Source organism: Cheilinus undulatus, linkage group 1 (assembly GCF_018320785.1).
Source record: "Cheilinus undulatus linkage group 1, ASM1832078v1, whole genome shotgun sequence".
NCBI lineage: Eukaryota > Metazoa > Chordata > Actinopteri > Labriformes > Labridae > Cheilinus > Cheilinus undulatus.
The window spans coordinates 6,170,107-6,195,768 of record NC_054865.1 but is presented as its reverse complement, the minus strand read 5'-3'; the positions used below and the strand labels follow the sequence as shown (position 1 = coordinate 6,195,768).

At 40.2% G+C, this 25,662-nt stretch overlaps 1 protein-coding gene across 1 annotated transcript; it reads left to right on the top strand.

Moving 5' to 3' along the window:
- The first annotated feature begins 1,119 nt into the window (after positions 1–1,119).
- Positions 1,120–17,465, top strand: galr1b (galanin receptor 1b). Its single transcript, XM_041790149.1, has 4 exons — positions 1,120–1,212; positions 1,360–2,079; positions 6,700–6,765; positions 15,949–17,465. Exons 1-4 carry the CDS (start codon positions 1,120–1,122, stop codon positions 16,276–16,278), a joined length of 1,209 nt encoding a protein of 402 aa, XP_041646083.1. The 3' UTR covers positions 16,279–17,465.
- Positions 17,466–25,662: the final 8,197 nt, after the last annotated feature.

Sequence of the window (25,662 nt, the reverse complement as noted above, 5' to 3'; positions counted from 1 at the left end):
TGATGGGGTACTGAGTGTATATTAATAAGAAAAAAACTGGTTTCTTTTGACTTTGGCAAAACACTGAAAAAAGCAAAGGGGGTCTGAATGCACTGTATATCCACTGCAAAAAATGAAGCATAAGTTCAGTCAGGAAGACTATGGATTCACATTTTCAGTCTAAATTCTCTCTAATAATCACACCCTTACACCACTACTTATTGTCTGCTATTATTTGCTGAAACTGCCTTGCAAGGGGACGTCATTGTCTGTGGGCTTCAACTGTGGGATGTCACCGGGAAATCAGCTGTCTCGTCACACGGCCTTATTTAGCCAATTGCATGACACCTCTGTCTCATCGTTGGCCAATCATCGCTCTGCTCTCCTTTAAAAATATGCCTCTCTCTCTCCCCTAGTTCTCTCATGCTGACGTTTCACGTGACCCTCCACCACCCCAATCACTGCCAGTCTGCAGATCAAGTCCTAAACATTTGCAGTCCCTCAAGCTTCCACCACCAGTATCCAGACTCCTCGATCTCAGAAACTCCCCATAGAGTCCATGCGCCAAAGAAATTCTGTCAAGTTAATTTCATTTCCATGTCACTCTTTATTAAACAATTCCTTTTTTTCTATATGATGTGCCTCTCCTGGTTGAAATATAGAGGAAAAAGGGAAAACCTTCAACTGATCATCGTTCTTCATGTAACTTAGTCTAGCAGTGATGTATGGAGGCAACGCTGCAGCTATAAATCTCTTACAGATGCCCTTTTCATAAATGCCAAACGTCCTAATCATTTTTTAGACTCAGCAAAGAAAAGCCATTCTCAAAGAACAGAATAAACTAGAGCAGAGTAGTATTCTACTTTTCATGCCTGCTCTGCTCTCTGGCCCCTGCATGGTCTAATCTGCTTGTATAATTTTATTTTTGATCTAATGTCAGTAATACTGCATACTGTGGGGAAAAAACAGCTTTCAGATGGGCTTCAACCATCCTGATGAATTTAATAGAGAAAATATATTTCTTATGATAAGTCAAATTGACATGATTACTTTGATTTTTTTTTAACTGTTTATTAAAAATATGGAATCGTCAAAGTCTGGAACAGGGTGGCACCTGGTGTGGTCCATAAGATCTCGATAATGGCCCAGGCCACCCCTGGATCCGCCCCTGAATCTCATCCAGCGAAAACTGAAAGGAGCCTGATTCCATCAATGGGATTTTACTCTGAAAGGGTCTGACAGGAAACGGTGTATCTCCGCGGTCCTTGTCGCGCCTCCACCAGTCTGCAAAGTCCGGACTCTGAGGCTGGTCGTGCTTGAACCAGATCATGGGCTCAGTCTGTCTCTGTTCCCTCCTCCACTCTCTGCTTTAACCTCCAGCTCCAGCAGCGGAGCTCCAACATGCTGCTGCCGGGAAACGACTCTTCCGGCTGGGCTGAACTTTCGGAGTCTAACCGCTCTGAGGTGTTCGGCAGCACGGCGGAGAGCGGCGGCGCGGGACCGGAGGCGGTGATTGTACCGGTTGTATTCGGGCTGATCTTCGTGGTGGGGGTGGTGGGGAACTCTCTGGTGATGCTGGTGATCGGTAAGGTGAGGTACACCGTTGGAGGGGGAGGAGGGGCGAAGCACCCCAACAGCCCGACCAACATCTTCATCCTGAACCTGAGCGTGGCGGATCTCAGCTTCCTCCTCTTCTGCGTCCCCTTCCAGGCCACCATCTACTCTTTACCGGAGTGGGTGTTTGGAGCCTTCATCTGTAAGTTTGGACACTACTTCTTCACAGTCAGCATGCTGGTGAGCATCTTCACTCTGGTGGCCATGTCTGTGGACCGCTACATCGCTGTGGTGCTCTCCAACAAGACTTCGTGCGTCAGGAGCCGCAGAAACGCGCTGGCAGGTGTGTGCGTAATTTGGATACTGTCTCTGTTGTGCTCAGTGCCTGTGGCGCAGCACCAGGTCCTCACCAACCACCCTAAAGCACCCAACAGTACCTTCTGCTGGGAGAGGTGGTCCGGAGCGTACAAACCCATCTATAAGGTGACCATCCTGGTGATTGGATACCTGCTGCCGCTGCTGCTCATCAGCTGTTGCTACGCTAAGGTCAGTTTAAAAAGTGCTAAATTATCAGGATAATGTTTGACTGTGTGCTGCAGTAAAACACTGATTAATAACAGGAGCAAAGGGCGCACTCAAAGTCCCTGCAGTCATAAAATCTGTGCGTAAAAACCCAACCGCGCACAGACAAGCAGGAAGACTACCGGTGGGAAGTTTCAAAATAAAAAAGGCTACAAGAAGAAAAAACTGGGTTGAAGATTTGGATTCTTTTGAAAGTTACTGGGCCTGTAAGATTCGAGTTTTAGTTGCTTATTCAAATGCAGCCAAAAATGCGAAGAAAAGGAAAATGAAAGTGATGCTCATAGGGGCTATGGTGGCTTGCTCTGAATTATCTATGGCCCAAACAGTAAACACAGCCAGTATGAGCATCAGTGAGGTGAAATGCATGAATGAGATTACTCTGACTTAAAAACACAGTCCTTAGAGTGAAAACGTTTTTTGTATTCTCAGTTTTTAAAGGAATGTGTCATGGTGGATGTGATAAGACATGCAGTGTACTTCAGTGTTTGCTTTAGATTTGTCGAGAGGGACCCAACTGCAGTCAAGATGGCCAACATGGGCATTGCTATCAGTGTTGGGGGTAACGCATTACAAAGTAATCCATTAGAGTACTCAGATTACTTTTTTGGAGTAACAAGCAACGTAACGCGTTAGTTTTACAATTCAAGTAATCCCGTTATTAGTTACATTTTCATAAAAGTAATCCGTTACTGAAAGAAAAATCCCGAATTTCCTCTCTTTTCCGTGGCTTCAAAAAGAGAGAAAGAAAAAAGAAGCTCCTTGAAGCATCCACTCTGTTTGTCCTTCTCTCTTCCTGTGGTCGCGTTGGCACGTGCCAGCAGAAGGTAAACATTCTGTGCCATTATGCGCGTGTTGTTAGCTTGTTGAACCAGCCAGATGACAGAGGGAGCAGCAGGCCACTTCGGAAATATCCCCATTATGATGGATTTTTGGATAAAAGGGGCAAGAACAGCATGGTGGTGAAACGTAAGTTTAAAAGCTCTGTTTGCTTTCACTGAATCAGCTGTTCAGCTGTTCCAGTTACACACTGTTATTACGCACGGTGTTGGAGTGATTCTGTCTGCCTCTGCTCAGCTTGTTGTCTGATTGTGATCATGTTAAAGAGCTGTGAAGGTTTTCCTGTCTGTTAGTGGTGTTCTCAGGCTGCAGAGATACAGATTATGGGCTGTTAATTACACGGTATATTGGCATTACAGTCTGCACATTCAAATGCAGACGTGCGGTCGTTATCTATCATTTTTACAACTGCCAAGAGGAACGAGTGGCTAAAGGGTTTTAATATTTAGTAACGCAAAAGTACTCTAACGCGTTAGTTTTAGAAGTAGGTAACGCAGTAACGTAGCAAATTACTTTTCTCAGTATGTAACGCAGTGATCTAACGAGTTTGTTTCAAAGGTAACGCTACCCAACACTGGTTGCTTTACATCCAATCCATGCCGGAAGTCCCAAGCGGAAGTTTCTTCTTCGTGTTGGACTCAGCTGCCAGTGTTTGTCAGTCTTCTTCGTGCTTAAGCCTAACCCTTGGTGCTGGATCTCAAATATATCACCTTCCTCACTGCCTTACCCTGAACCTAACCACTTCGGTTTTAATGCCTAAGCCTAACCTCGGACGTACGGACTTCCGTTTGAGACTTCCGGTATGGACTGGATGTATGTCGGCCATCTTGTCTGCAGCAAGGTACTCTTGGATTTTTCTGACTCAGCCCAAGTATACGTGGTGTAATGAATTTGAGTTCAGAGTAGGCAAACAGTATTAGCCTTACAGCTATACTAGCAAAAATACTGTGTAATAAAGTTTTAAAATCTAAATTTAACTCTTAAAACCACTGAGGTTAGAGTTCAGTTCCTCTGAGGTTTCCTTCATTGACAACGTATTCAGATTTTAAAAATGCATTATTAAAACAAACTAAGACATGAAGATACTCAGGAAAAATCAATCACACATTTTAATTGAGTGGTCTGAGATCACTCTCTCAAATACTTTTTTCTGGGAGATAAAGTTTTAATCTTGAGAATTTGATATAAATTTCTGCACATTTTGGAGCATAGAAGAGCAGAATTTCTAACCTTGCAAAGCAGATGAATTCGCCCGTTTCTGTGTTTCACACTGGCGAATCCATCTTGCAAACCATCCGTCTGAACAGTTTGGACCTGGTTAGAAAGTGACAGGACCAATCAGCGACAAGGGGCAGTGCTTTTGGGCGAGGCAGAGTCGTGACATAAGCATGCAGCAAAAAGAGGCCGATGCAATTATGGTAGAAGACAATAACATGCTGCTAAAGCGCCGGTTTTATCAGAACCTTACGGCATTTCTTCGTTAAAAGAAGAACAAAGAACAGCTGTGAGTTGTTTTCTTCGCAAAAACGTCAAAAGTCGTGTACTGACATGTGTACAGTCGCCATGGTTCGCGTTATGCATTTCTCTATGGACTTTACTCCCTCGGTAGGTGCGCAGCTTGGTAGTGGCTTCGTCACGTGTTTTGTTGCTCTGATTGGCCCATAAAGATTTAACAGACAGAACGTTCGTACTATCACCCTTTGAGTTATTTTTCAAAGGCTCTTTCCTAAACACTGTGTAAGAGTGGTTTACCAGATGGATGTGTGAAAAAATCTATCTGGCGTGCCAGGTTAACCAACATCAATATCAGCTAAAATAAATCCTTAAATATTGGCTTATTGGATTTGAGCAAAAATCCAGTGTCCATGTCCCTAGACTAAATAAAGGTTAAAAGAAAATGGCTTTAGAGTTCATTAGTAAAAATGTAATTATGAAGCATAATTAGAAATAATTCTACATTATATTTCTACTTTTTTAAGTTCTTAGTGTGTACAGGGCAGTTTAGAAAAAAGGAAGAAGGGCTTTAAAAAAACAGAAATATACAAAGCTGTTGTTGGCTGATAAAACTTTTATAAATCACAAGTTTATCATTTTTATTTTCCAGAGTTACTGTATCTGCTTTTAATGAGTCATGTCTTTTACCTGATTTACTTGACTTTTAACATCCCGTGAAGATTTATCATGGCAAAAATAAGATGATGTCAGATTGAATCAGATTCCTTAAAATAAATATGAAATTTGAAATATATTGCTGCTTGTTTACAGGTATTTAACTTCACATACAGTGCTGCAGTGTCATTCAGCAGATGCTTTTATCCAAAGCGACATATGTTTGAGATAAAGTAAGATCTAGACTAACCTTGCAAAGCAGATGGATTCACCTGTTTCTGCGTTTCTCACTGGCGAATCCATCTTGCAAAGCTCCCGTCTGAACAGACTGGGCCAGATTAGAAAGTGACAGGACCAATCAGCATCGAGGGGCAGTACTTTCAAGCGTGGCAGAGTCGTGACATAAGCAAGCAGCAACAAGAGGCCAGTGCAATTATGGTAGAAGAGCTTAGCGTAGATGCTGCTAAAGCGTCAGTTTTATCAGAAATCGATGTCATTTCTTAGTTAAAAGAAGAACAAAGAACAGCAGTGAGTTTTTTTCTTCTCAAAAACAACAAAAGTCGTGTACTGACATGTCTCCAGTCACCATGGTTCGAATCATGCAGTTCTCTGTGGAGTTTATTCCTCGGTAGCGGCTACCACATCACGTGTGACAGACAGAACGTTCATCCAATCACCCTCTGAGTCTTTTTTCAAAGGCTCTGCCCTTTCCCAAACACTGTCTGTGGGAGGTTTTCCAGATGGATATGTGAAACAAAAATCCTTTTATGGACACACCTTAAAACCAATCTCTTGTGGTTTTCAGAAGGTCATAAGTTTTGCAGTATTAAGGACATGTCTAATAATAGCCTGTTGTAGCTGATTGTCAGGAGGCTAAGGCCTGTCTCAGCTCCACCACTTTGTCTGCTTTTAGGTTGATCTAAAGTTAGTTTGACAGAGTTTCAATGTGGGAACCACTGGGGATTGGCCTCTAGAGACGGCTTCAGTATCCAACGTCACTCAGACTTCATCAGATACTTCCATGTTCTAAAGCTGATGTTGAAAATAAATGTTATTTTTTCTTTATTTATCTGATATATTTGGGTGAAAACATTCAACTCCTCTGTCCCAACCAAAATATTCTCATGTTTTATAAACACATTGATACAGGGTTATGTAATGGCAAATATTTAGACATGAGATTTCAGTCTCTCTGGGTGTTTCTATGGCACGATAAGAAGATAAAGTCTACGGGAGTTTTTTATGGCTTAACCTGAACGATGATATACACAGCAGCTAAAAGCACAGATCAGGTGACAAAGGGTTAGCCCACTCATTATTTAATGATAGTATATTAATTCTCATTTACTCTCAGCTACAGTCAATATACCAGGATAAACCAGATTTATCCTGGTGTACTGACAGCTCTCAATTCTATTTTAGTGAGGAGCAAAGAAATGCTTGCATATTTGATTTTTTTCTTGATTAAAAGCCTCAGTCTACTGTTTCTGATTTTAATCCTTAAGTCTCATTTTTCATCGTTTGTCAGTTACATCAAGCTCTTTTGAATCACTGGAACAGTCAGTTATGTCTAATTGTAGATTATTTGTGAATAACCATCATGTTTGTTAATCACACTGTGTTGTTTCTTGTTTCCAGGTTTTGTTTCATCTTCATAAAAAGATGAAGAACATTTCTAAGAAGTCTGAACGCTCCAAAAGAAAGGTAAATCTGCCCTCACTCCTTAAAGGTCACATATTTTACCCCCTTTAAGACAAGCTTATATTGGTCTCAGAGGTCCCCTAAACATGCCTATGAAGTTTGTTGCTGAAAAACACTCTAGTATTGGATTTTTGCATGTCTAAAAACCCCTCTGTTTCAGCCCTACTCAGAAGGAGTTTCTTTGTCTGTGGCTTTAAATGTTAATGAGCTTTCTGACTCCGCCCCTCTCAGGAAGTGGATGTGGCACTCCTCATCCTCCTTCCTTTTTTGTTTCTTTCTTTTTGGGGCCATAGAAGAGAGGGAATTGGGATTTTTTTCTTTCCGTAATGGATTACTTTTATGAAAGATGTAGCTTTTGACAGATTACTTGAATTATAAAACTAATGTGTTACTACAAAAAAGTAATCTGAGTACTCAAACAGATTACTTTGTAATGCTTTAACCCCAATACTGCTTGTGAGGTGACTCATATTTTGTTAGCCAGGTGAGAATGGTGGTATCAGGTGAGGTTTCTGCTGACAGCCAGGTGTGGTTCACCTTACATGCCATTGCATGGGATATGTCTCACATCCACCTAGGCAACCGCCATCGTCTGTGTTGGGGACGAGCAGAACCTTTGGAAAAGTCTTGTAAGCTGATTGGATGATCGTTCACATTCATTATGGGCCATGACACGCAGCTTGGGAGAGTGAACTCACACAATATCCATGTTTAAAATTGTTGTTAAACATTAGTGAAGCCAGCTGGTGACACAAAGTCACGCTGAAGCCAACAAGGAAAAGAGCAAGAATGTCTTTTCACCAATGAAAGCATTCAGTTTGGTTTCTTGCTCTTTTCATAAACAGAAACTTCCAGGTAATGTAAAGCTGAGCTTATTGCTACGCCAGACATACTTGTTCCCCAGCTTGTTGTACAACTAAACCCCACCAGTAGTCTCTTCAAAGGACACTAATTTCCCTTCAGTTCCTACACTGGGCATGCTTACTTGCCACATAGATCTGCCTGACGACAGACATGTAATCTGGACAATCCATTGGCTTTACAAGTTTACACTATAGTTATATCCACACTAAACTCTTAAACATCCACCGTTGTGTACAAGCTAGCAGCAGTTTTAACTAAACCACATCCATAGACACCACCCCTGTCTTTTCAAATGACCCTGATTGGTCCGGACCATTGTGATTAGCTGTTAGATACCTGCAGGATCCACTGCAGTTGCACTTTCTTTTCAACTCCTCTCTGTTCCCTCTGGATTGTGGTATGTTTCACAGGACACATTGTATAAACGCTGTTATTGCTGCTAAAAATCAACAAGTTGGTCTTCCTTTTTTGACATTTACATAACTCAGTGCTTGACGTTTGCTACCACTACTGTGGCTGTGTTTGTTGTGCTTCTTTCTTCAGCCATCTTGCTTCCTGATTGGCCATCAGTCCATTTGACATAGCACCCATCTTCCAAGCAAAGAGTGGAAGGTTAAATCATTCTTTCACAGGTCACACCACAGGAATATCTGGGAAAACACACTTTACAATCAGGCTTTTACTGACGTTGGTTGGAAGAGGGGAAGCAGGCCCAAAAATGGCACCGATATCTGGTAGTGTGTACCACACTTCGGGTGTTTAGATTGGAACTGGTCCACTGTTGTGTTTCCTTGTGCTGCTTACAGGTTTAGGACACTGTAGATGGAATAGAGGCTCCCAAAGAGAACCAGATGCCATTCTTCAATTATCCTGAGACAGCCCCTAAATTAATAACATCACAGATGCAGCCTGCAGCGCTCCAGTCTGGTCTGTGATCAGCCGATAATGATGAAAATGATGAAAGCGTGGCGTCACTTTGACTGAGAGTGGGTTTTTATCATGTCTGAATAATAAGAATGATCCAGTTATGGTTTAAACAGCTGCTGGTCACAGGAAGCATTCTCACCCTTTGCAGCCACACAGCCGACAGAGCTCTGAGAGCGCTGAGGATGAACATCAGTCACTCTCCGTGTTTGTGAGTGTGACAGGGAGTTCATCAAATCTTCTATCTTTATCCTCTGTTGATCAAACGTTGCAGCAGGACCACGGCCCTGGAGATAGCCGCTCGGTTGGCAGCAAACAAATTGAATGATGGTGCTACCTCAGCTGCCCCCACCATCCCCGTCACAGCCAGCAGGTGAAACCAGGAAGACAAGCCTCAGACGGAGACTCGGTGTTAGGGAGGCCACCCTTGTTGACTGGCGACAGTGTGCAGACGTCCTGTTACGGCAGATCAGATCAGTTAGCAGCAGACCGTTTACAGCAGGTATCTGCGGCTCCTCAGGTCAGTGGAGCAGGAACAAAGGCTGCTGGGTAAATATTTAGACAGTAGGACTAAGAATAGAGGAGATTCCCTCAGTGTCTGACTTTGAGAAACAACGACTGAAGGGAAATCAGTAAAAACACTCTGAACTCTCTGTGGAAACAATCAGACATTTTCATTTAATAACGCTGGTGTTTTCTTTCTGTATTTACACTTTGACCTCACAGCAGTAAATCATGCTGAAGGTGTTTAATGGCTGCTCAGAGACAGTCCAATTCTGTTTTTAGCTGTGAAATAAAATAAAACATGAAAAAAATGAAGAAGATGAGCCAAAGGCACAAATTCCAGCCCAGATCTACTGAATAACTGAATATTTCAGGATCCGAACCTGGAGACAAGTGAGACCCAGGATGTCAATTTATCATTTGAGCTTTACTATAACGGAATAAAAACATTTACCTTGCCAAGATGCAATAAACAGCTCATAATCATACACTATAGCAGATTAAATGGACATTGTAAAACAATTTATCCAGCTGCAAACAGCCAACAGACACATTCAGGGGCAAAGCAGAGAAAACAATTCAGAATCTAACAGCTAGAAATAAAGGTAAGTTTTTTTGGGATGTCTAATTCAGGCACATCATACCAACTAGGACTATCAGCATTAATGCATTCATTGAAATGTGATTAGAGGCAGAATTGAATGCATGAAAGTTTTAGGGTCACTTTAATGGCATGCTGCTATCTCCCTATAGCAGGACCATAGGTACTGTAACAAAGGTAGCAGTTGGATACTATTCCATTTATTGTCTTCCTGCTCTCACAGTGATGGGAAAATAAGACTGGACCTCTCCTTTGCAGCCTATTCAGTTAAAGATGTGTCAGACTGCTCATTGCACAAGTCAAGGGTAATCTGAAAAGTGTGATACCAAATAATGCACCTTTTTACCATTCTTTTCAGATATTTTCTTTATACTTTCCATCTGTACTTATTTCCATGTTGTCTTTCAAAATAAAACCAGGGGTTTGTTTATCATCTGAACAGGTATTAAAATGTACCCTAAGCTTCAGACACCAAGGAGTAAACCTGGGCTCCCTGCTTTCTACAGCTGAGAGGCAAAATAGCCACAGATATATTGTATTTTTACAGATATACCCATAGTGGAAAATGGCATGGATTTTGAATGCCCAATAAGAACTACATTACATTTAAGTCTAGTTTTTGTCATCTTGATGAAAACGAAACTTACTTTTTGTTCATTTAAGTCATAACAGATCTGTTTTTGTTAGTCTCAGTCTAGTTTTTGTCATGGAAGAAAGGCTGTTGACAAACACTTTTAGTCAACGAAATTAACACCGGAGCACTCAGACTGTGCAAGTAAAGTCTGGACAGACTGTGCCAAAAATCTGCAGGTTTCCTTTAAAGAAGTCGCACACACACAAACAGCATTGCCATCCATGTCAGCTGCAGGTCCAGGGTGTGGGGGGCCTTAGAAAATAACTCCTGCCGTTGTCATTATGAGTTAAAATGCTGTCTGACAGTTTGCAAAGGAAAAAAACACCCCAAAGTTGAGGATTCTGCTCGTGGTTCTGCTTTGACTGTGGGAGTGTCTGGAGTTGTACGACCAAAATATCAAACATGTCAGAAATGCATCTGATCAGTCGGGAGCAGCTGGTGGGGCTGTTGTTGGCCTTCTTATACTGTATGACGTCAATGCACAATCCGACTGAAGGCTGGCTTGACTTCCAGGTGAGTCTTGCAACTCAAAATTTGTGGCTGAATCTGTTGAAATTCGCTCAGTAAAATTTTTTGCTCTGTAACAAAGAAAGATGGTCAATTTCTGATAAAAACGCTACCATATGAATACCCACATCTGAGATAATTACTACACTGGCAGCAGTCAGTGCTATCGTCCTCCAGTACAACTAAACCCAATCCGTAGCCACCACCCCCATCCATTTTCTATACCGCTTATTGGGCGAGAGGCAGGGTACATCCTGGACTGATTGCAAGTCAATGTGGAGTCTCCTTGGTAAAATTTTTGTCTGTGTGCTGCACACATGTGGCTGCCAACACAGTAATAATTGGACTAATGTAAGTCATTTTGTACATGCACTCCTGCATAGTTCCTAAAGTGTAACAGAGTCAAACACAATTTCATAGAAGTGGTCTCTGACCTCCATTCAGGTCATGATTTTAGGCCACACTGTTGTCCAACCACTGGTGATATGATAGATATTTGTTGGGTAAATGACATGAAGCTTGAAAAAGGACTGTTGTGTTTAAATTGGGTCCTGTAAGGAAATAAATCAACATATAAGAAGGATTATTTGCTCATCTAGCCAGATTTCTTTTGCAATGATTAGGGCCTCCCCCCTGCTGATTATCACAAAAAAACATGCTATTTTATGGCACTTCACGCCTCCCTGGTGAGGTGTTCTGGGCAGGTCCCACCAGGAGGAGGCCCCGAGGAAGACCCAGGACACGCTGGAGAGACTATGTCTCTCGGCTGGCCTGGGAACGCCTTAGGATCCCCTGGGAAGAGCTGGATGAAGTGGCCGGGGAGAGGGAAGTCTGGGCTTCCCTGCTTAAGCTGCTGTCCCCGCGACCCAACCTCGGATAAGCAGAAGAAGATGGATTGATGGATGGATGGATGGATGGATGGATGGATGGATGGATGGATATGGTACTTCAAAATTTGTCCAATAATAAAACCAAAGACTACTTCACTCTCAACGGCCAAAACCTAGCTAAAGGAATTTTAGGGGTTTCTGAACCTGTTTAAGAAAGAAAAACTAGAAGTGAGACCAAGGTGTCTTTTCCGTTCCTGTCCTGAATGAAGGACTGTTCTTCAAGCTAAGGATTTTTTAAAATTTGAACTCAAACATCAGCTATATACATCTGAGAGGTTGTCAGTGAACACATCTCCGTCAGCTCTGTGTTTGCAGATCTGAAGTGGACAGACTCTTGTCCACCTCCTGTCCTCTTCTCTCTGTTTGGTTTATGGAGCTTTCACTTCATCTATCAGTCCATGCATCCACCTGCACTTAAACTCTGTGCACATATAGTCTTTGTGTCTCAGGGGTGGACTTTTGTTTTAACCGTCATGGCTGTAGTCATTCCTGATTTTGTAGAGTGTCTGTGGAGTGTTATGGCTCTATTTTAGTACTATAAGGGATTGTTTGGGGGCTGTGTCTGGATCTTGTTTATTGAGTTGGCTGCAGACAGGAAGAGACTGTTCTTGTGAAGTGACGTTACGGTCCTGATGGACAACAGGAGACGACAACTCAAATTTATAGGGTTGACACGATCTTGTCTACTTTCCTAGAGTGTGGGGAGTGTTTGGGATGTTATTTGAGAGCATTTATGGACCATTTGTGGCACATTTACAGGGTTATTTATGGAGTGTTTAGACAAAGAATCTTACAAATATTTAAGGAGTGTCTTTAAATAATCCTGCAGTGTTTGGAAGTGCCTTGCGGTGTTCTTTATCAGTACCTCTGCAGTATCAGAGGGATTTTTGTTAATATTTGGAAAGTGCCTCTGCAGAATTTTGGGTGTATTTATGCATGGCTTTAGGATTGTTGTATTTGAAAAGTTCTGGGTTGCACCAGCTAGAGTGCTATGAAATGCATTTGCCCCCTTCCTGATTTCTTATCTTTTTGCATTTTTGTCACACTTACATGCTTCAGATCATTGAACAAATTTTAATATTAGAGGGGTGCAGATGGCCTGGTGGGTTAGTCACGCCCCATAGACTGTATGTGTTTGGTCTCTGGCCCCTTCCTCCATGTGTCTCCCCGCTTTCTCATCCATGTTTCTGATACCACCCACTGTCATCCTCTATCATTAAAGGAATAAAAAGCCCAGAAATATATCTTTGAAAATATTATTAGATAAAGATAACCTGAGTAAATTTTTAAATGATAACTTTATTTATTAAGGGTTAAGAGCCATCCAAACCTACCTGGCCCTATGTGAAAAAGTAATTGCACCTCAAACCTAACAGCTGGTTGTACCACAGCGGTCTCACCGGTCCTCTGCTACTGCACCCGTATTCAACTTTTCTTACTTGTGGGTTTTGTTATGTCTGTTTCTTCTTCTTCTTAATTGATTGTTTAAAAGTGGTTAGTAAAGAGTTAAACGCTTTGCTGTTGCCTAGACTGGCCAGGAATAGTCACCTGTGATCAACGGTTACCTCCATTTAGACCAACTGTAGAAAGAACTCAGACGTATTCATCATGGGACCAAACCTAGACCAGGGTGAATACAAGAACTGTTTCACTCCTACATATTACCTTTTATCATTAGACTATAAGCACTATTTAGCCTTTTGAATAGGCCAAAGAAATTTTTCACTTTGTCAAAAATTACAATAATTAATTGACATAAATGAAAACATGGAATAAATGACACTCCTTTTGGAGGTTTTTGCTCTGCAGGAAGTAAAAGCATGTTGTTGACTGAACAAGGATGACATTGGTGCTCTTATTATCAGGTTATGCTGCCCTAGATTTGGCTGGGCCCCTGTCAACCCCAGTGAAAGGACCCTCCCCAGTAGTGATTTATTAATGATATGTTTATTTTTGTTGAATCATTAGCATTGGTGCTAGCTATTCTGGCTAACCGTTAAAGTTTGGAACTTTAAAGTGTGTCAAGATGTTATTGGGTCTGATGATGTGCCACTTTCTTGCCTGTTTTAACCACTTTTCAACCCATTTTGTTAGCCTTTTTTGTGCATTTTTGGCCAACTTGCCTCTTTTCACAAATTTTTTCCCCACATTCAGCCACTTTTCATACGTTTTCCCACCAGCAGTGTAAATTTCATCGACTAAAACCATGACTGAAAGTGTTCGTCGACAGCCTTTTTTCCATGACAAAAACTAGACTAAGGCTGGCCTCACACTACAGGATTTTAAGCCTGATTTTAGACAAGACTTGCCTCCCCCGATGATTGTGGGGGTGTATACCGACTGGAGCCTCGTCGCAAACGATTATTTGTCTGAGAAGTCTGCATGTGTGTGGTGTCAACACGATTCATTTACTGCTCCAAATCGCGTCGTAACCTCCCAGACCCTGAATCATAAACATCAAACATGTTTGATGTTTACGATTCTAGGTCATAGTGCCGCTGATGGAGTACCCACAACAACCAATGAGATTGAGCACACCGGTAGCGTCACCAGATGAATCATATGTACTTTCACCACTCACAACTATAAACACAACAGTACCTTAATTCCAGCCAGGATTTTGTCCTGGGTTTTCCCCCTGTGTTATGATTGTTGCTTCACCTGTAATACACGCCAGGACAGCCTGTTGTGGCGAGACAGCAAGACAGTATACACAGACATCGGTGTTTTTTATTTTTTATTTTTCTGAAGTCAGAAGAAGAAGATCACTCGAGGTCGTAGTCAGGTCGCGGGTTTGTAGTCTCCAGTGATCTTACAGTCTGGCTGAGTCGTCTAGTGTGTGTGTTCAGAGGATTAAAGATGAAAAATCTTTGGATATTGTCCTGAAGTCTGTGGTCTCTCATGGTTTTAAAATAATTTCAGATTAAAAAATCGTCTAGTGTGTGGCCGGCCTAAGACTAACAGAAATAGATCTGTGATGACTAAAACTGACTAAAAGGTCAGTATAGTTTTTGTCAAGATGACTAAAATGAGACTAGAGTGTAATGTATTTTTTGTCTGACATTCAGAATCTGTGATATTTCTCCACTGTGGTTAAATCTGTCAAAAAACAACGCATCTGCGTCTCTTCTGCCTCTCAGCTGTAGAAAGCAGGGACCCCAGGTTTAGCAGAGAGTAGAGAACACACTACCATGACTTGGTACCAGATTTAGGCAAGAAAATAAATGCTTGAACTAAAAGTTTAGACTTAAATGTGAGGACTTTCTATGGACTTAAACTAGACTAAAATGTTTCTGAGTTGTCGTCGACTAAAACTAAAAATGTAGAAATGACTAAAATGTGACTAAAACTGAAAGACATTTCATGTAAAGACAAAGACTAAAATATAAGAGCTGTCAACATTAACACTGCCCACCAGTGTCACTATAAATCCATTTTGCCACTAACCTCTTTCCACCACTTTTTCTTTTCTTGCCACTTTTTATCCATTTTGGCCACTTTGTACCCATTTTTGCCTCTGTTGACCAGTTTTCAAACCTATTTTTGCATCTTTTAACTCATTTTTGTCCCTTTTTATTCTATTACACCACACTTTTTTTTTAAATCTATTTTGCTGCATTAAAGCCATTTTTCCACTTTTTAACCCTTTCAACCACTTTTCTGCCCATTTTGCCACTGTTATCCATTTTTTTACCACTTGTGTTTCCTCTTTTCTCCCAGGTTTTCCACTATCAACCCTTTTTTGCCACTTTCATGCCAATTCTAACTGCATTTCAATCTTTGTAATGCTCATTTTTGCCACATATAACCCCCTTTCACCACTTTGTCTGATAGTTTTTACAGTTTTATTTTATTTTAATTTGCAACACTCTGCCTATTTTTTGCTTCTGTTACCCATTTCTGCCACTACTCTAGTTTAAACCCATTTTTATTCTGTTTTAAGAAAAGGGGTTGAAATTTTGGATAAATACATAAATAAATTCTTTGTTGCTTTGATAAGAGTGGTTGTTGTTCTGATTTATATGTTCGTATCAGCTGTGGTGATTGTCATCAATAGATAATCCTTTCGGTATCAGCATCAGAAAACATGATCAGGGCGTTCCCACCAAACACCTGTGCTGTATTTATGCTGGCTTTCTCCTCAGGAGGATGTTTGTTTGTGTAAACCATTCCTGGTGTTTGGAGAATTTTCTGTTGCATTAATTTTAAAGAGTGCTTTGGTCTCACCTGACTCAGTCCAGTATCATCTCTGCTTCTTACAGACGGCTCAGACGGTTCTCCTGGTCGTCACTGCCTTCACCATTTGCTGGATGCCCCATCACATCATCGCCATGTGGGTGGAGTTTGGCAGGTTTCCCCTGAATGACGCCTCCTTTGCCTTTCGCATCGTCTCCCACTGCTTATCGTATGGAAACTCCTGCGTTAACCCCGTCCTCTACGCCTTCCTCTCAGAAAACTTCCGCAAGGCCTGCCGCCAAGTCTTCACCTGCCACTTCATGTTCTCGCCACCCCCCAAAAGCAAGGTGGTTCGTTTCCGCACGGAGAACTTCTCCACCACGCACTCCAACACACACTCCACCTCCAACATTTGAAGAATGGAGGGACAGTATCAGATCAGTGATGAAAACCTTTTTCTGGAGAAAGAAGGGCAGCGAGTGAAGGTTTCTCTGTTTACAGATTCTGCATAACTATAGAGAATCTGCAGACGTAGGACCTGTTAGGTATCAGAGGAGTAAGAACAGTATCATCCTGCAGTATTTCAGCAAACGGACGGTTGTTTATATGGTGAGCAACAAGGGTTGGTTTGCTATCCCCCTTAAAGCATTTCTGGAACCCATTGGTGGCAGTTGAGACATTTGCATGCAACTGCAACTAACAGTCGTTTCTTAGACGATCTCTTCTAACTCAAACTCCACTCTTGCCTCCTAAGTTGTTTGTCAGACTGTAAACTACAGATGCACCTGGCTTCTATTTTCTCAAAGTAAGAAAAACCCCATGGAGTGTAGAAAATACTGGATAAAGTCTGAGTGAGGTATGCTATTTAGTTACTGAAGGAAAGTTTTTGAGTTCAACTGCAGCATATTGAAAACACAGCCTTAACTTGTTTTAGATGAACCTAAAATCAAAGAAGTGGCTCTTAGGTGGGTCTTAAACATCCTGACAAACAGCTTCATCATGCATGCTTGCAGTTACATCAGCCATTATGTATAAATCAGTCCCCTTGTTTAAAGACTTATGAAAAATGCATCCCCTTCCAAGTATGCGTACATAAAAGCATGAAATATTCAGACCATAACTTTTTTAAACAGGCTATAAACATGTTTATTTCTGTTGTGACTTTGGTGCTCCTGCAGCCAGCTTCAACTGGACGATAGAGGGACTGCAGTTTTTCTGCACTTCCGCCATGGTTTCAGTTTTCAGCACCTTTCAGCTTCGTGTGACATGTATGGCGCCGTTATATGTACACATGTGGATAAAACTGTTGGTACCCTTCCATTAAAGAAAGAAAAACCCACAATGGTAACTCAAATAACTTGACTCTGACAAAAGTACTAATAAATAAAAATTTACTGAAAATGAACTTTTGGAAATCACACATTGCTTTTGAATTGTGGTTCAACAGAATTATTTTAAAAACAAACTAACGGAACTGGCCTGGACAAAAACCATGGTAGACTAAAAAGACTGGAAATAATGTGACCATAGGGACATATGAAACTAAGGTGTGTTCTGTAATTAGCTTCACAGGTGTTTTCAGACTTGTAATCAGTCTGCCTACTTAAAGGGTGAAAGGTCGTCACTGTGTTGTTTGGTATCATGGTGTGTTCCACACTGAACATGGAGCACAGAAAGCTAAGGAGACAGTTATCCCAGGAGATTAGAAAGAAAATGATAGACAAGCATATTAAAGGTAAAGGCTACAAGTCCATTTCCAAACAGCTTAAAGGGATATTTCGGGATTTTTGAAATTGGGTCGTATGAGCTGCTTGGTTATAGTGGCATTAGCCTCCAGTGGTTTCTGTGAAAGTTGCTCTGGTGATTATTGCAAGCTCAGAGAAATCCGGCACATAGTGGCTGTAGAGGGGATTGTTTTAGTAGTTTAACGAGTTTTACAAAAAAAGAGGCCAGGAAAATATGTTGGCTCGCCTGTACGCTGTGTCGGAAAAGTACTAAGCGTATTCATTTTTCCCTAAAAACTCCTTTGCGTAAGGCAATAATTTACAATCCAGCATTTTGTCTCCTTCCGCCACACACTGATATCCTCTGATCAGATGTGTGGGTCCGTGGGCCTCTGCGGGGATAAATAACACCACACCAAGCTAAAACACAGATAATATGAGCGATTTCAACTCGAGTGGTCCTGAGCATTGGCTTGCATTTTCAACACCTACACCAAGACATAACTCGGGATCTCTCCTGCCCAAAACTTTCAAATGAAGTTTCTCTGCTCTCTCTTTCAGACCTCTGACTCTCAATCTGTGTAAGTTCTTCTTCTGTATACTCTGGTTCATACAAATATCCTCTCGTATCCACAGTAAACATCATCACATCATCGTTTTAGCCTGGTGTGGTGTTATTTATCTCTGCAGAAGCCCGCAGACCCACACAGCTGATCAGAGGATATCAGTGCACAGCGGGAGGAGACATAATGGCGAAAGCTGCATCGTAAAGTAGTGCCTGACACAGAGGGGTTTTTAGGGAAAAATGAATCGCTTTGTACTTTTTTGACACAGTGTACAGGCGAGCCAACATATTTTCCTGGCCTCTTTTTTTGTATAACTTGTTAAACTAAGTGGATAAAATGATCCCATCTACAGCCACTATGCAGCGGATCTCTCCAAGCTTGTAATAACCACCAGAGCAACTTTCACAGAAATCAATGGAGGCTAATGCCACTGTACTATAGCCAAGCACCTCATACCACCCAAGCTAACCAACCAGATGAAGTAATTAATCAACAATGGCTTTTTTGTAAAAAATGAGCAGTGTTTCAGTAACATATAATTTCATTAAAGGCATGCTTTTTTTTTAGTTTTCCTTGGCATAGGGGTTGAGAAAAAAAACTTTTCCACCATGCAAAAATGTTTGGGTCCTGTTACACCCAAGAAATGAACCTTCATCCTCCTCCTAGTGTGGTACACAAATTTCCAGTTGTTAAAAAATTGAATGCAAAAAAAGCAAAGAAAAGAGATAATGGAATGGGAGGTGCAAGGGAATTCATGGACTCATTTTTTAAAAGCTGTAAGCAGTGGAGTAAAAGTGTCATAATCTACAGTGAGATTAAACTGTGCAGCCACTGATTTCACCCTCGCTTTTTGTTTGAGTCTGTTAGCCTGTATCAACAACACGTCCTCTCTGGTAGGAGCAGTTCAATCAGTCTGGAGAGGAGGAGCAGGGAGGAGAGATTCAGCTGCAGCCTGTGGATGACAGGAGACAAGAGACAGACAGGAGGAGGGACTGAGCATGGGGCCCATGGGACTCTGTTCTGACTTTTGATATCTCTTCTCTCTTTTTTTGATATCACCATTCAACTAAAAATATTGAGAAAGGATATTTTTGTCCATATTGACCAACCCTATGAGTGTTAGTGTGCTGAGGAAGAGGAGGGAGGAGGGCCTCTTGTGTCAGCTTGTCCTAGACTCAGGCAAACCTGTCAACTTGCCTGGTCCTTGGCACCAAAATGTCAGTAATTTCCTGTTTTCATATTAACAAAAACTGCCAAAAGAGTTTAAATTGCACAAAAGTACTTGTAATACATCAGTACCAAAATATTGCTAATGTATTTGTGCAATTTAGACAATATGCAGAACTCTGCCTGCATTTAGATTTTGCCCTCTTATATTGGATTTTTTTATACATTTTATATCTACAATCACCATGGTTCATCCAAGTATCAGACTTTTAATTTGATAGTTTTTAACATTTGGTTTTAAGAGAAGTAACAATAAAGCTTCAGATTATCAAAACTGTTGATGCTTCTGAAGTTTAGATTACATCAGTGGTTTTCAAAGTGTGAGGCAGGACTCCCATGGGGAGCGCCACAGGACTTCAGGGGAGGCAGGGAACCATAAGCAAGAAAAAAGGCAATTTGCTTTGCTAATTCCTGTTGTGCATGGGGCAAATTGGACTATTTATAGTTGATGTAGAGACTATAGAGTACTAGAGTCGACTGTTAAAGTTAGGATTTTCCTTAATTTGGTCCTGATGATGCTCCACAGCTAGTGTTTAATTTACAAAGATGTACATGCTAATGACAGCATCAGGGATGTTTCACACATCCATGTGGTAAACCTCCCATAGCCAGCGTTTGAAAAAAAAAAAACTCAGAGAGTGATTGGATGAACCTTCTGTCCGTCACATCTTTACAGGCCAATCAGAGCAACAAAACACATTACTTCGTAGTTACTACTGAGGTGAAACGCTACCGAGGAGTAAACTCCATAGAGAAATGCATAATGTGAACCATGGCAACTGTAGACATGTCAGTACACGACTTTTGTTGTTTTTGAAAAGAAAACAACTCACTGCTGTTCTTTGTTCTTCTTTTAATGAAGAAATGTTTTCAAGTTTTGAGGGGTGTTTTTTTTTATGTTTAATGCATGGAAATGTCATTAGAACTAATGGCAATGACCTTTGACCTCCAAAATCTAAATCATTTATCCTTGGGTCAGATGAAAATCCCTCATGGCATTTTTTAGAGATTATGTTCACAAGCAAGGGAGGCACAGGTGCCACGTATCCTTGACCTTTGACCTTAAAAGTTTAATTGCTTGATTCGGGGTGGACATTTATGCAGAGTCTGATGAAACCCATCAAAGGTTTCCTTTGATACTGGGTTCTCAAGAGCGGCCCAGAAAGAAATGCCTCCAGCCTCAGCTGTTCTCAGCACCAAGGCTTAAAACCCAAAAGTAGAAGACTTATACACAATTATTTGTTTGTGTGTGATGCATGCCCTATAATACTTTCCATTCCCTTACTCACTGTAAATGAATGCTTTCCAAAGAGATCAGCGATAGTTTAGCATGCTAGAGATTGCACATAAACCTTTCCTTTCCTAAAACAAGCATGCGCCATCATTTCACTCTCAGGTCGCCTGTGCTCAGTCTTCTATAGATGGTCATTATATTACGACTGATAATCAGATCAGCTTTGGAGAAAATGCATGACAACTGTACCTCTGAAACAACACTGTTAAATTCTTTCACATCCAACAACATATCCCATTCACTCAGTTATTGTTTATCACTGTAAAAACTCCCCTTTTCTTACAGTTAATTAGTAAAACATAAGCATTGTGCAGGTCTGCATGCTCATCTGAAAGACATTATAGTAAGTACATCAGAGAATGTGCTTATCTACCACCAGGTTACCAAACCACCGCTGACTGAGTCATCTGGTTTGTGATTTATTTCTGTGTTTTGGAAATGTGATTGCTACTTTGTGAATAAAACATTGAATAACATTTGAGGCTCTGTTGTTGAGTTTGTTTCAATCTGATCAATAGCTCTGATGTTTCCTATCTGACCACTAGGCGGAGCCAAACTTAAACTTCACAGACATCATAGAGACTAAAATCAGTGGACTGTAGTCAAAGTTTGTTCTATCTCTGTGTCTAAAACCAGAAGGTTTTTCAAACCTGACTTCTATTTCACTGTAAATATCAAATACTAATCTTCTTTTACAGGAAAAAGCCTAAAACTTGTCCAAAGGGATGTATCAATACCAATACGAATCTAATATCTGTGCCATTATATAAGTTTAACATTTCTCTGCACATTTATAGTCATGACATAATGTATTAGATGTAATTCTAAATTTTAAATTATTATTATTTTTTAAATCTTTTATCTATTAATAAAGTCACTTAAATTATATTACATGCAGTATGTTACTTTGTAGAAATCTGTTTTCACTTGAGAATTATTTTGTATTTCAGTGTCATAAAAGCCTAATTACATCAGCCGTGATTGATTTAGAGAATCACTAAAATGATAAAATACCTGCATTTTTATAAGTTCTGTATGAGTAAAGGACTGTCTCCCTCTGGTCCTTGCAGGCATTTCAATTCTGGACTGTCTGGCCAAAAGCTGCACAGATAGCCACCCTAGCTGAGATCAAGTTGATGTGGCATAACTGCTTTACTGTGTGTTCCCTTTGCCTTGAGCTGTTGACCAACCTGCATTATGATCCAGCACTGAAAATATCCAAAATTTACAGCTTCAAGGGCCTTAAAGTAGTTGAAAGCTGATATTTTCTCCTCTCAGATTAGGAGCTACTAAGCTTTGCTAACTGTAAAAATACCATCTGTGAAAGATGGAGGAAGTTTTTTGTCAAGTTTTGTCGGATTGAAACCCCAGTAAGTCAAATACACATCTACTAGCCTGCTTAAACCACTGTTTATAAGGAGATTGAAAGAGAAAACATGACATACCAGATATTGTTCCTGAAGACTAACTGGGGTTTTGAGATTCCCCCATTAAAAAACCGTGAACAACTGGCAGTAGGGTTACCAGGAAGTTGCTGTAAAATTAACGGTATATTTCTGTAGCTGAAATTTACAGTTAGTTACTGTTTTTATAAATACAGCAGAAAGCTGTTATTGTAAACCTTAACAGAATAACACTGTTGAAAAGATTAGCAGTTTTTTATCGTTTATTTACACTTTTTTTAAGAGGTATTGTGGCAAGCTGCGGTGAGGAACGATTCATAGACAAACTGGAAAACTTTGACTAGCCCTCATTCAATGAGCATGAGCAGCTATTAATAATTGTAGACACAGCTACATACAGGCAGGCCAGTCTGCACCATTAACCCCCTCACTCATGGTGTGACACTTTAAAAGAATACCCTCCCCCAAAAACACTAAGGGAATTCCCTTGCACAAAGTAATACCCATAAGTCCCTGCTCAAGGTGACTGCTTCCTGAATCACCACAGTATATTTACAGATTTTTACTGTGAATTGTAGAAAAATACTACACCTTGCTGTGAGTTCATTTCCTTCTGGCAAAACTGACAAACTAAAAAAGCACTAGGAGAGCGCAGACCTCCGCCATTAGCCCTATCTCCCATTAGTAAAGAATCCTTAAAAAAAATTCTTAGATCCAGACGGTGAACCGGATCACTCCCAAAATCTAATCAGTTCTTCCTTATGCCATTTCTGACATTTCCTGTAAATTTTATCAAAATCCGTCAACAACTTTTTGAGTTATGTTGCTAACAAACAAAACAAACTAACAAAAAAACCCTGCCGATCACATAACCTCCTTGGCGGAGGTAATATTCCATTAAATAAATTATCTGTATTCAATTTTTAGCACCAGTTAAGCTCAAGCTAATGTTAGCTGGCAAAGAATTTGCTCACTCTGTGTGCCTGCAGTGTTTGTGCGTCATGTCAAACTCTAGCTAACGCTAATTTTACAAATGACCTCAAACTTAGTAAATGATGGTTTTTGCCTATTCTAACTAGCAAAAGCAGTAAGACATTAACCTGTTTATTGTTAGGATGGAGTTGGATAACAATGTGACTTTTAACTCCACTCTCCCTCCAAGCATGTGCTCTCACCTTCTTGTTCCCAAAAATGCAATGTAAAAATACAAGAAATGACTGTTTTCTTTCCTTGAAGCAGTAATACAGTAAAATACTGTTCTAAACCATTATTATACAGGGTTGTCCTGTATTTAAACATAACGGGATCTTACTGTTGAAATTTCCCCGTAAATTTACAGCAATCCGTTAGAGTGTAGACAACGTTTTGTGCATGTTTTTGATGCTAAAAATATTGCAAATGCTAACAGCTAGCAGCTAATTGCTAGCTAACGCTCACTAAGCTAATTCATAGTTTTAGACTGAAGGTTAACTAGGTTGGTGAGGACTGAGTGAGTATTGTTTCATTTTTAACATCAAAGCTCCTCTGGTTAAGTGAAGCTAACACAAGAAAATTACTTAAAGGGAAACTTCAACATTTTGGCAAATTCGCCCATTGCCATAATCCCTATAGTCTTACTAATAGGTTTGTTACTATTGGTTGTCGGTGCAAGCTGAGTTAGGAACTGCTCAGCTAATGCTATGGTGTCTTACGGTATTCCGGCTTTCCCTCATCAAACTCATCAAATACACTATCCAACAACTCCAAAATGCTCTTGTGGACAAGTTGTGACCTGCACATTCACCACGCTATGAAATAATAAAGTGTAATTATGTAACATTACGACACATGAAGCAAATACTCAGAACTATTTCTTGAGTAAACCACTGGGCGGAGTGACACAGTGCAGCAGTCATGTCTGGAGTGTAGTTCCGGCTTTGCATTTACCTTTAAAACGTTTCTGTTTTATGAGGATTTGTGGCTCTTTTATGTCTTTAAAAAGTCAACTTTAACCTCAGAAATCATACATTGCAAGTAACGTTAATCAGTTTGTTTCCCACTTATTTGTGTATTTCCAGTGCCTTTATTTTCAATTTTTCCCCTTTTTTTGCCGCAATATATTTTTTCTATTTTTTATTTTTAAAAATATCAACCTTTAGCAAATAATGTGTCATGTTCGGATGCCAGAAGCTGATTTTTATGTTATGTCCAAAGTTAAATTTGAACTATCAATTCAATGACAGATTTTTTTTTGTTTGTTTTGTTTTGTTTTAAAGCCCAAGTTTGCCACTTCTTTTGCCCCTTGTCACCATTTTTTCTATTTTGTCCTGCTTTTTCTATTTGCAATTTTTTTTTCCAATTTTTTGCCATGTTTTGCCCCCTCTTACCCATTTAAGCTGCCTTTTCTCATTGAATGCCATTTTGTTTTCCACTTTTGTCCATTTTGGTTTCTTTTCACTCATCTTTTGCCACATTTACAGTTGTTTGACCATTTTGCCACCTGCAACTCATTTTTAAATCAACTTTGACCCCCCCCCCCCATTTTTGCCATTTCTTGGCCAGTTTTTGACCATTTTGTCACTTTTGTCCATTTTAGTCCCTTTTCACTCATTTTCCCGACATTTTTATTGTTTTTGACCAATTTTGCCATCTGTAACTCATTTTTTGTTATCAATTTTTGCCATTTTTCACCAGTTTTCGCCTCGTTTATCTTGCTTTTTGCTATTTTCATTTTTTTTCTCTCTTTTTGCCATTTTTGCCCCTTCTTGCACATTTGAGCTGCCTTTTGCATTGAATGCCACTTTTTCCCCATTTTTACCACTTTTGCCCATTTTGGTTACTCATTTTTGACACCTGTAACTTATTTTTAATCCATTTTTGCTACTTTTTCTCCGCATTTTTGCCAACTTTCACCAACTTTTTGCCACTTCTTTACCTCTTTTTGACCATTTCATCACTTTAACTTATTTTTATTGCTACTTTAACCCATTTTCACCACTTTTCACCACTTAGCCTAGATTGTGGCTCTTGCAAAGGTATTACTTAACAGTTTAGCTCTTTGATTGAGCAGGGTTGAGTAACACTGGGTTAGTTCATGTTTTGAAGTAAATTAAATTGTTTAAAGCTGTTCAAAAATCTAAAAGTATTTAAGAAAAGAGACAAATAATTCATTTGTTAATGTATAAATGCTTAATGTGTAGATTCATATTATTATACGTATCCTCAGTTTTACATGATTAGATACTGTGATAAATGAAATGATAAATGAAATCATCATCGAAACCTGCATTTTGTATTTACTTAAGTTCTCTTTTTCTGATGATCTGAAACATTCAAGTGTTACAAGCATTCAAGGAACGGCAGAAAAATATAGAAAAATAGAAAATAACCATGTACCAGTTATCAACATTGCTATTGGCCAGGGCCGAACCTCTTCACAAACATCAACCTTTAGCAAATAATGTGTCATGATCAGATGCCAGAGGCTGACTTTTATGTTATGTCCAAATTTAAATTCAAACTATTGATTCAAAGAAAAGTTTTATTTTGCAGAGAAAGGCACCCGTAGGACAAACTCTGACATATCCGTGCCCAGTCATGTGATGAG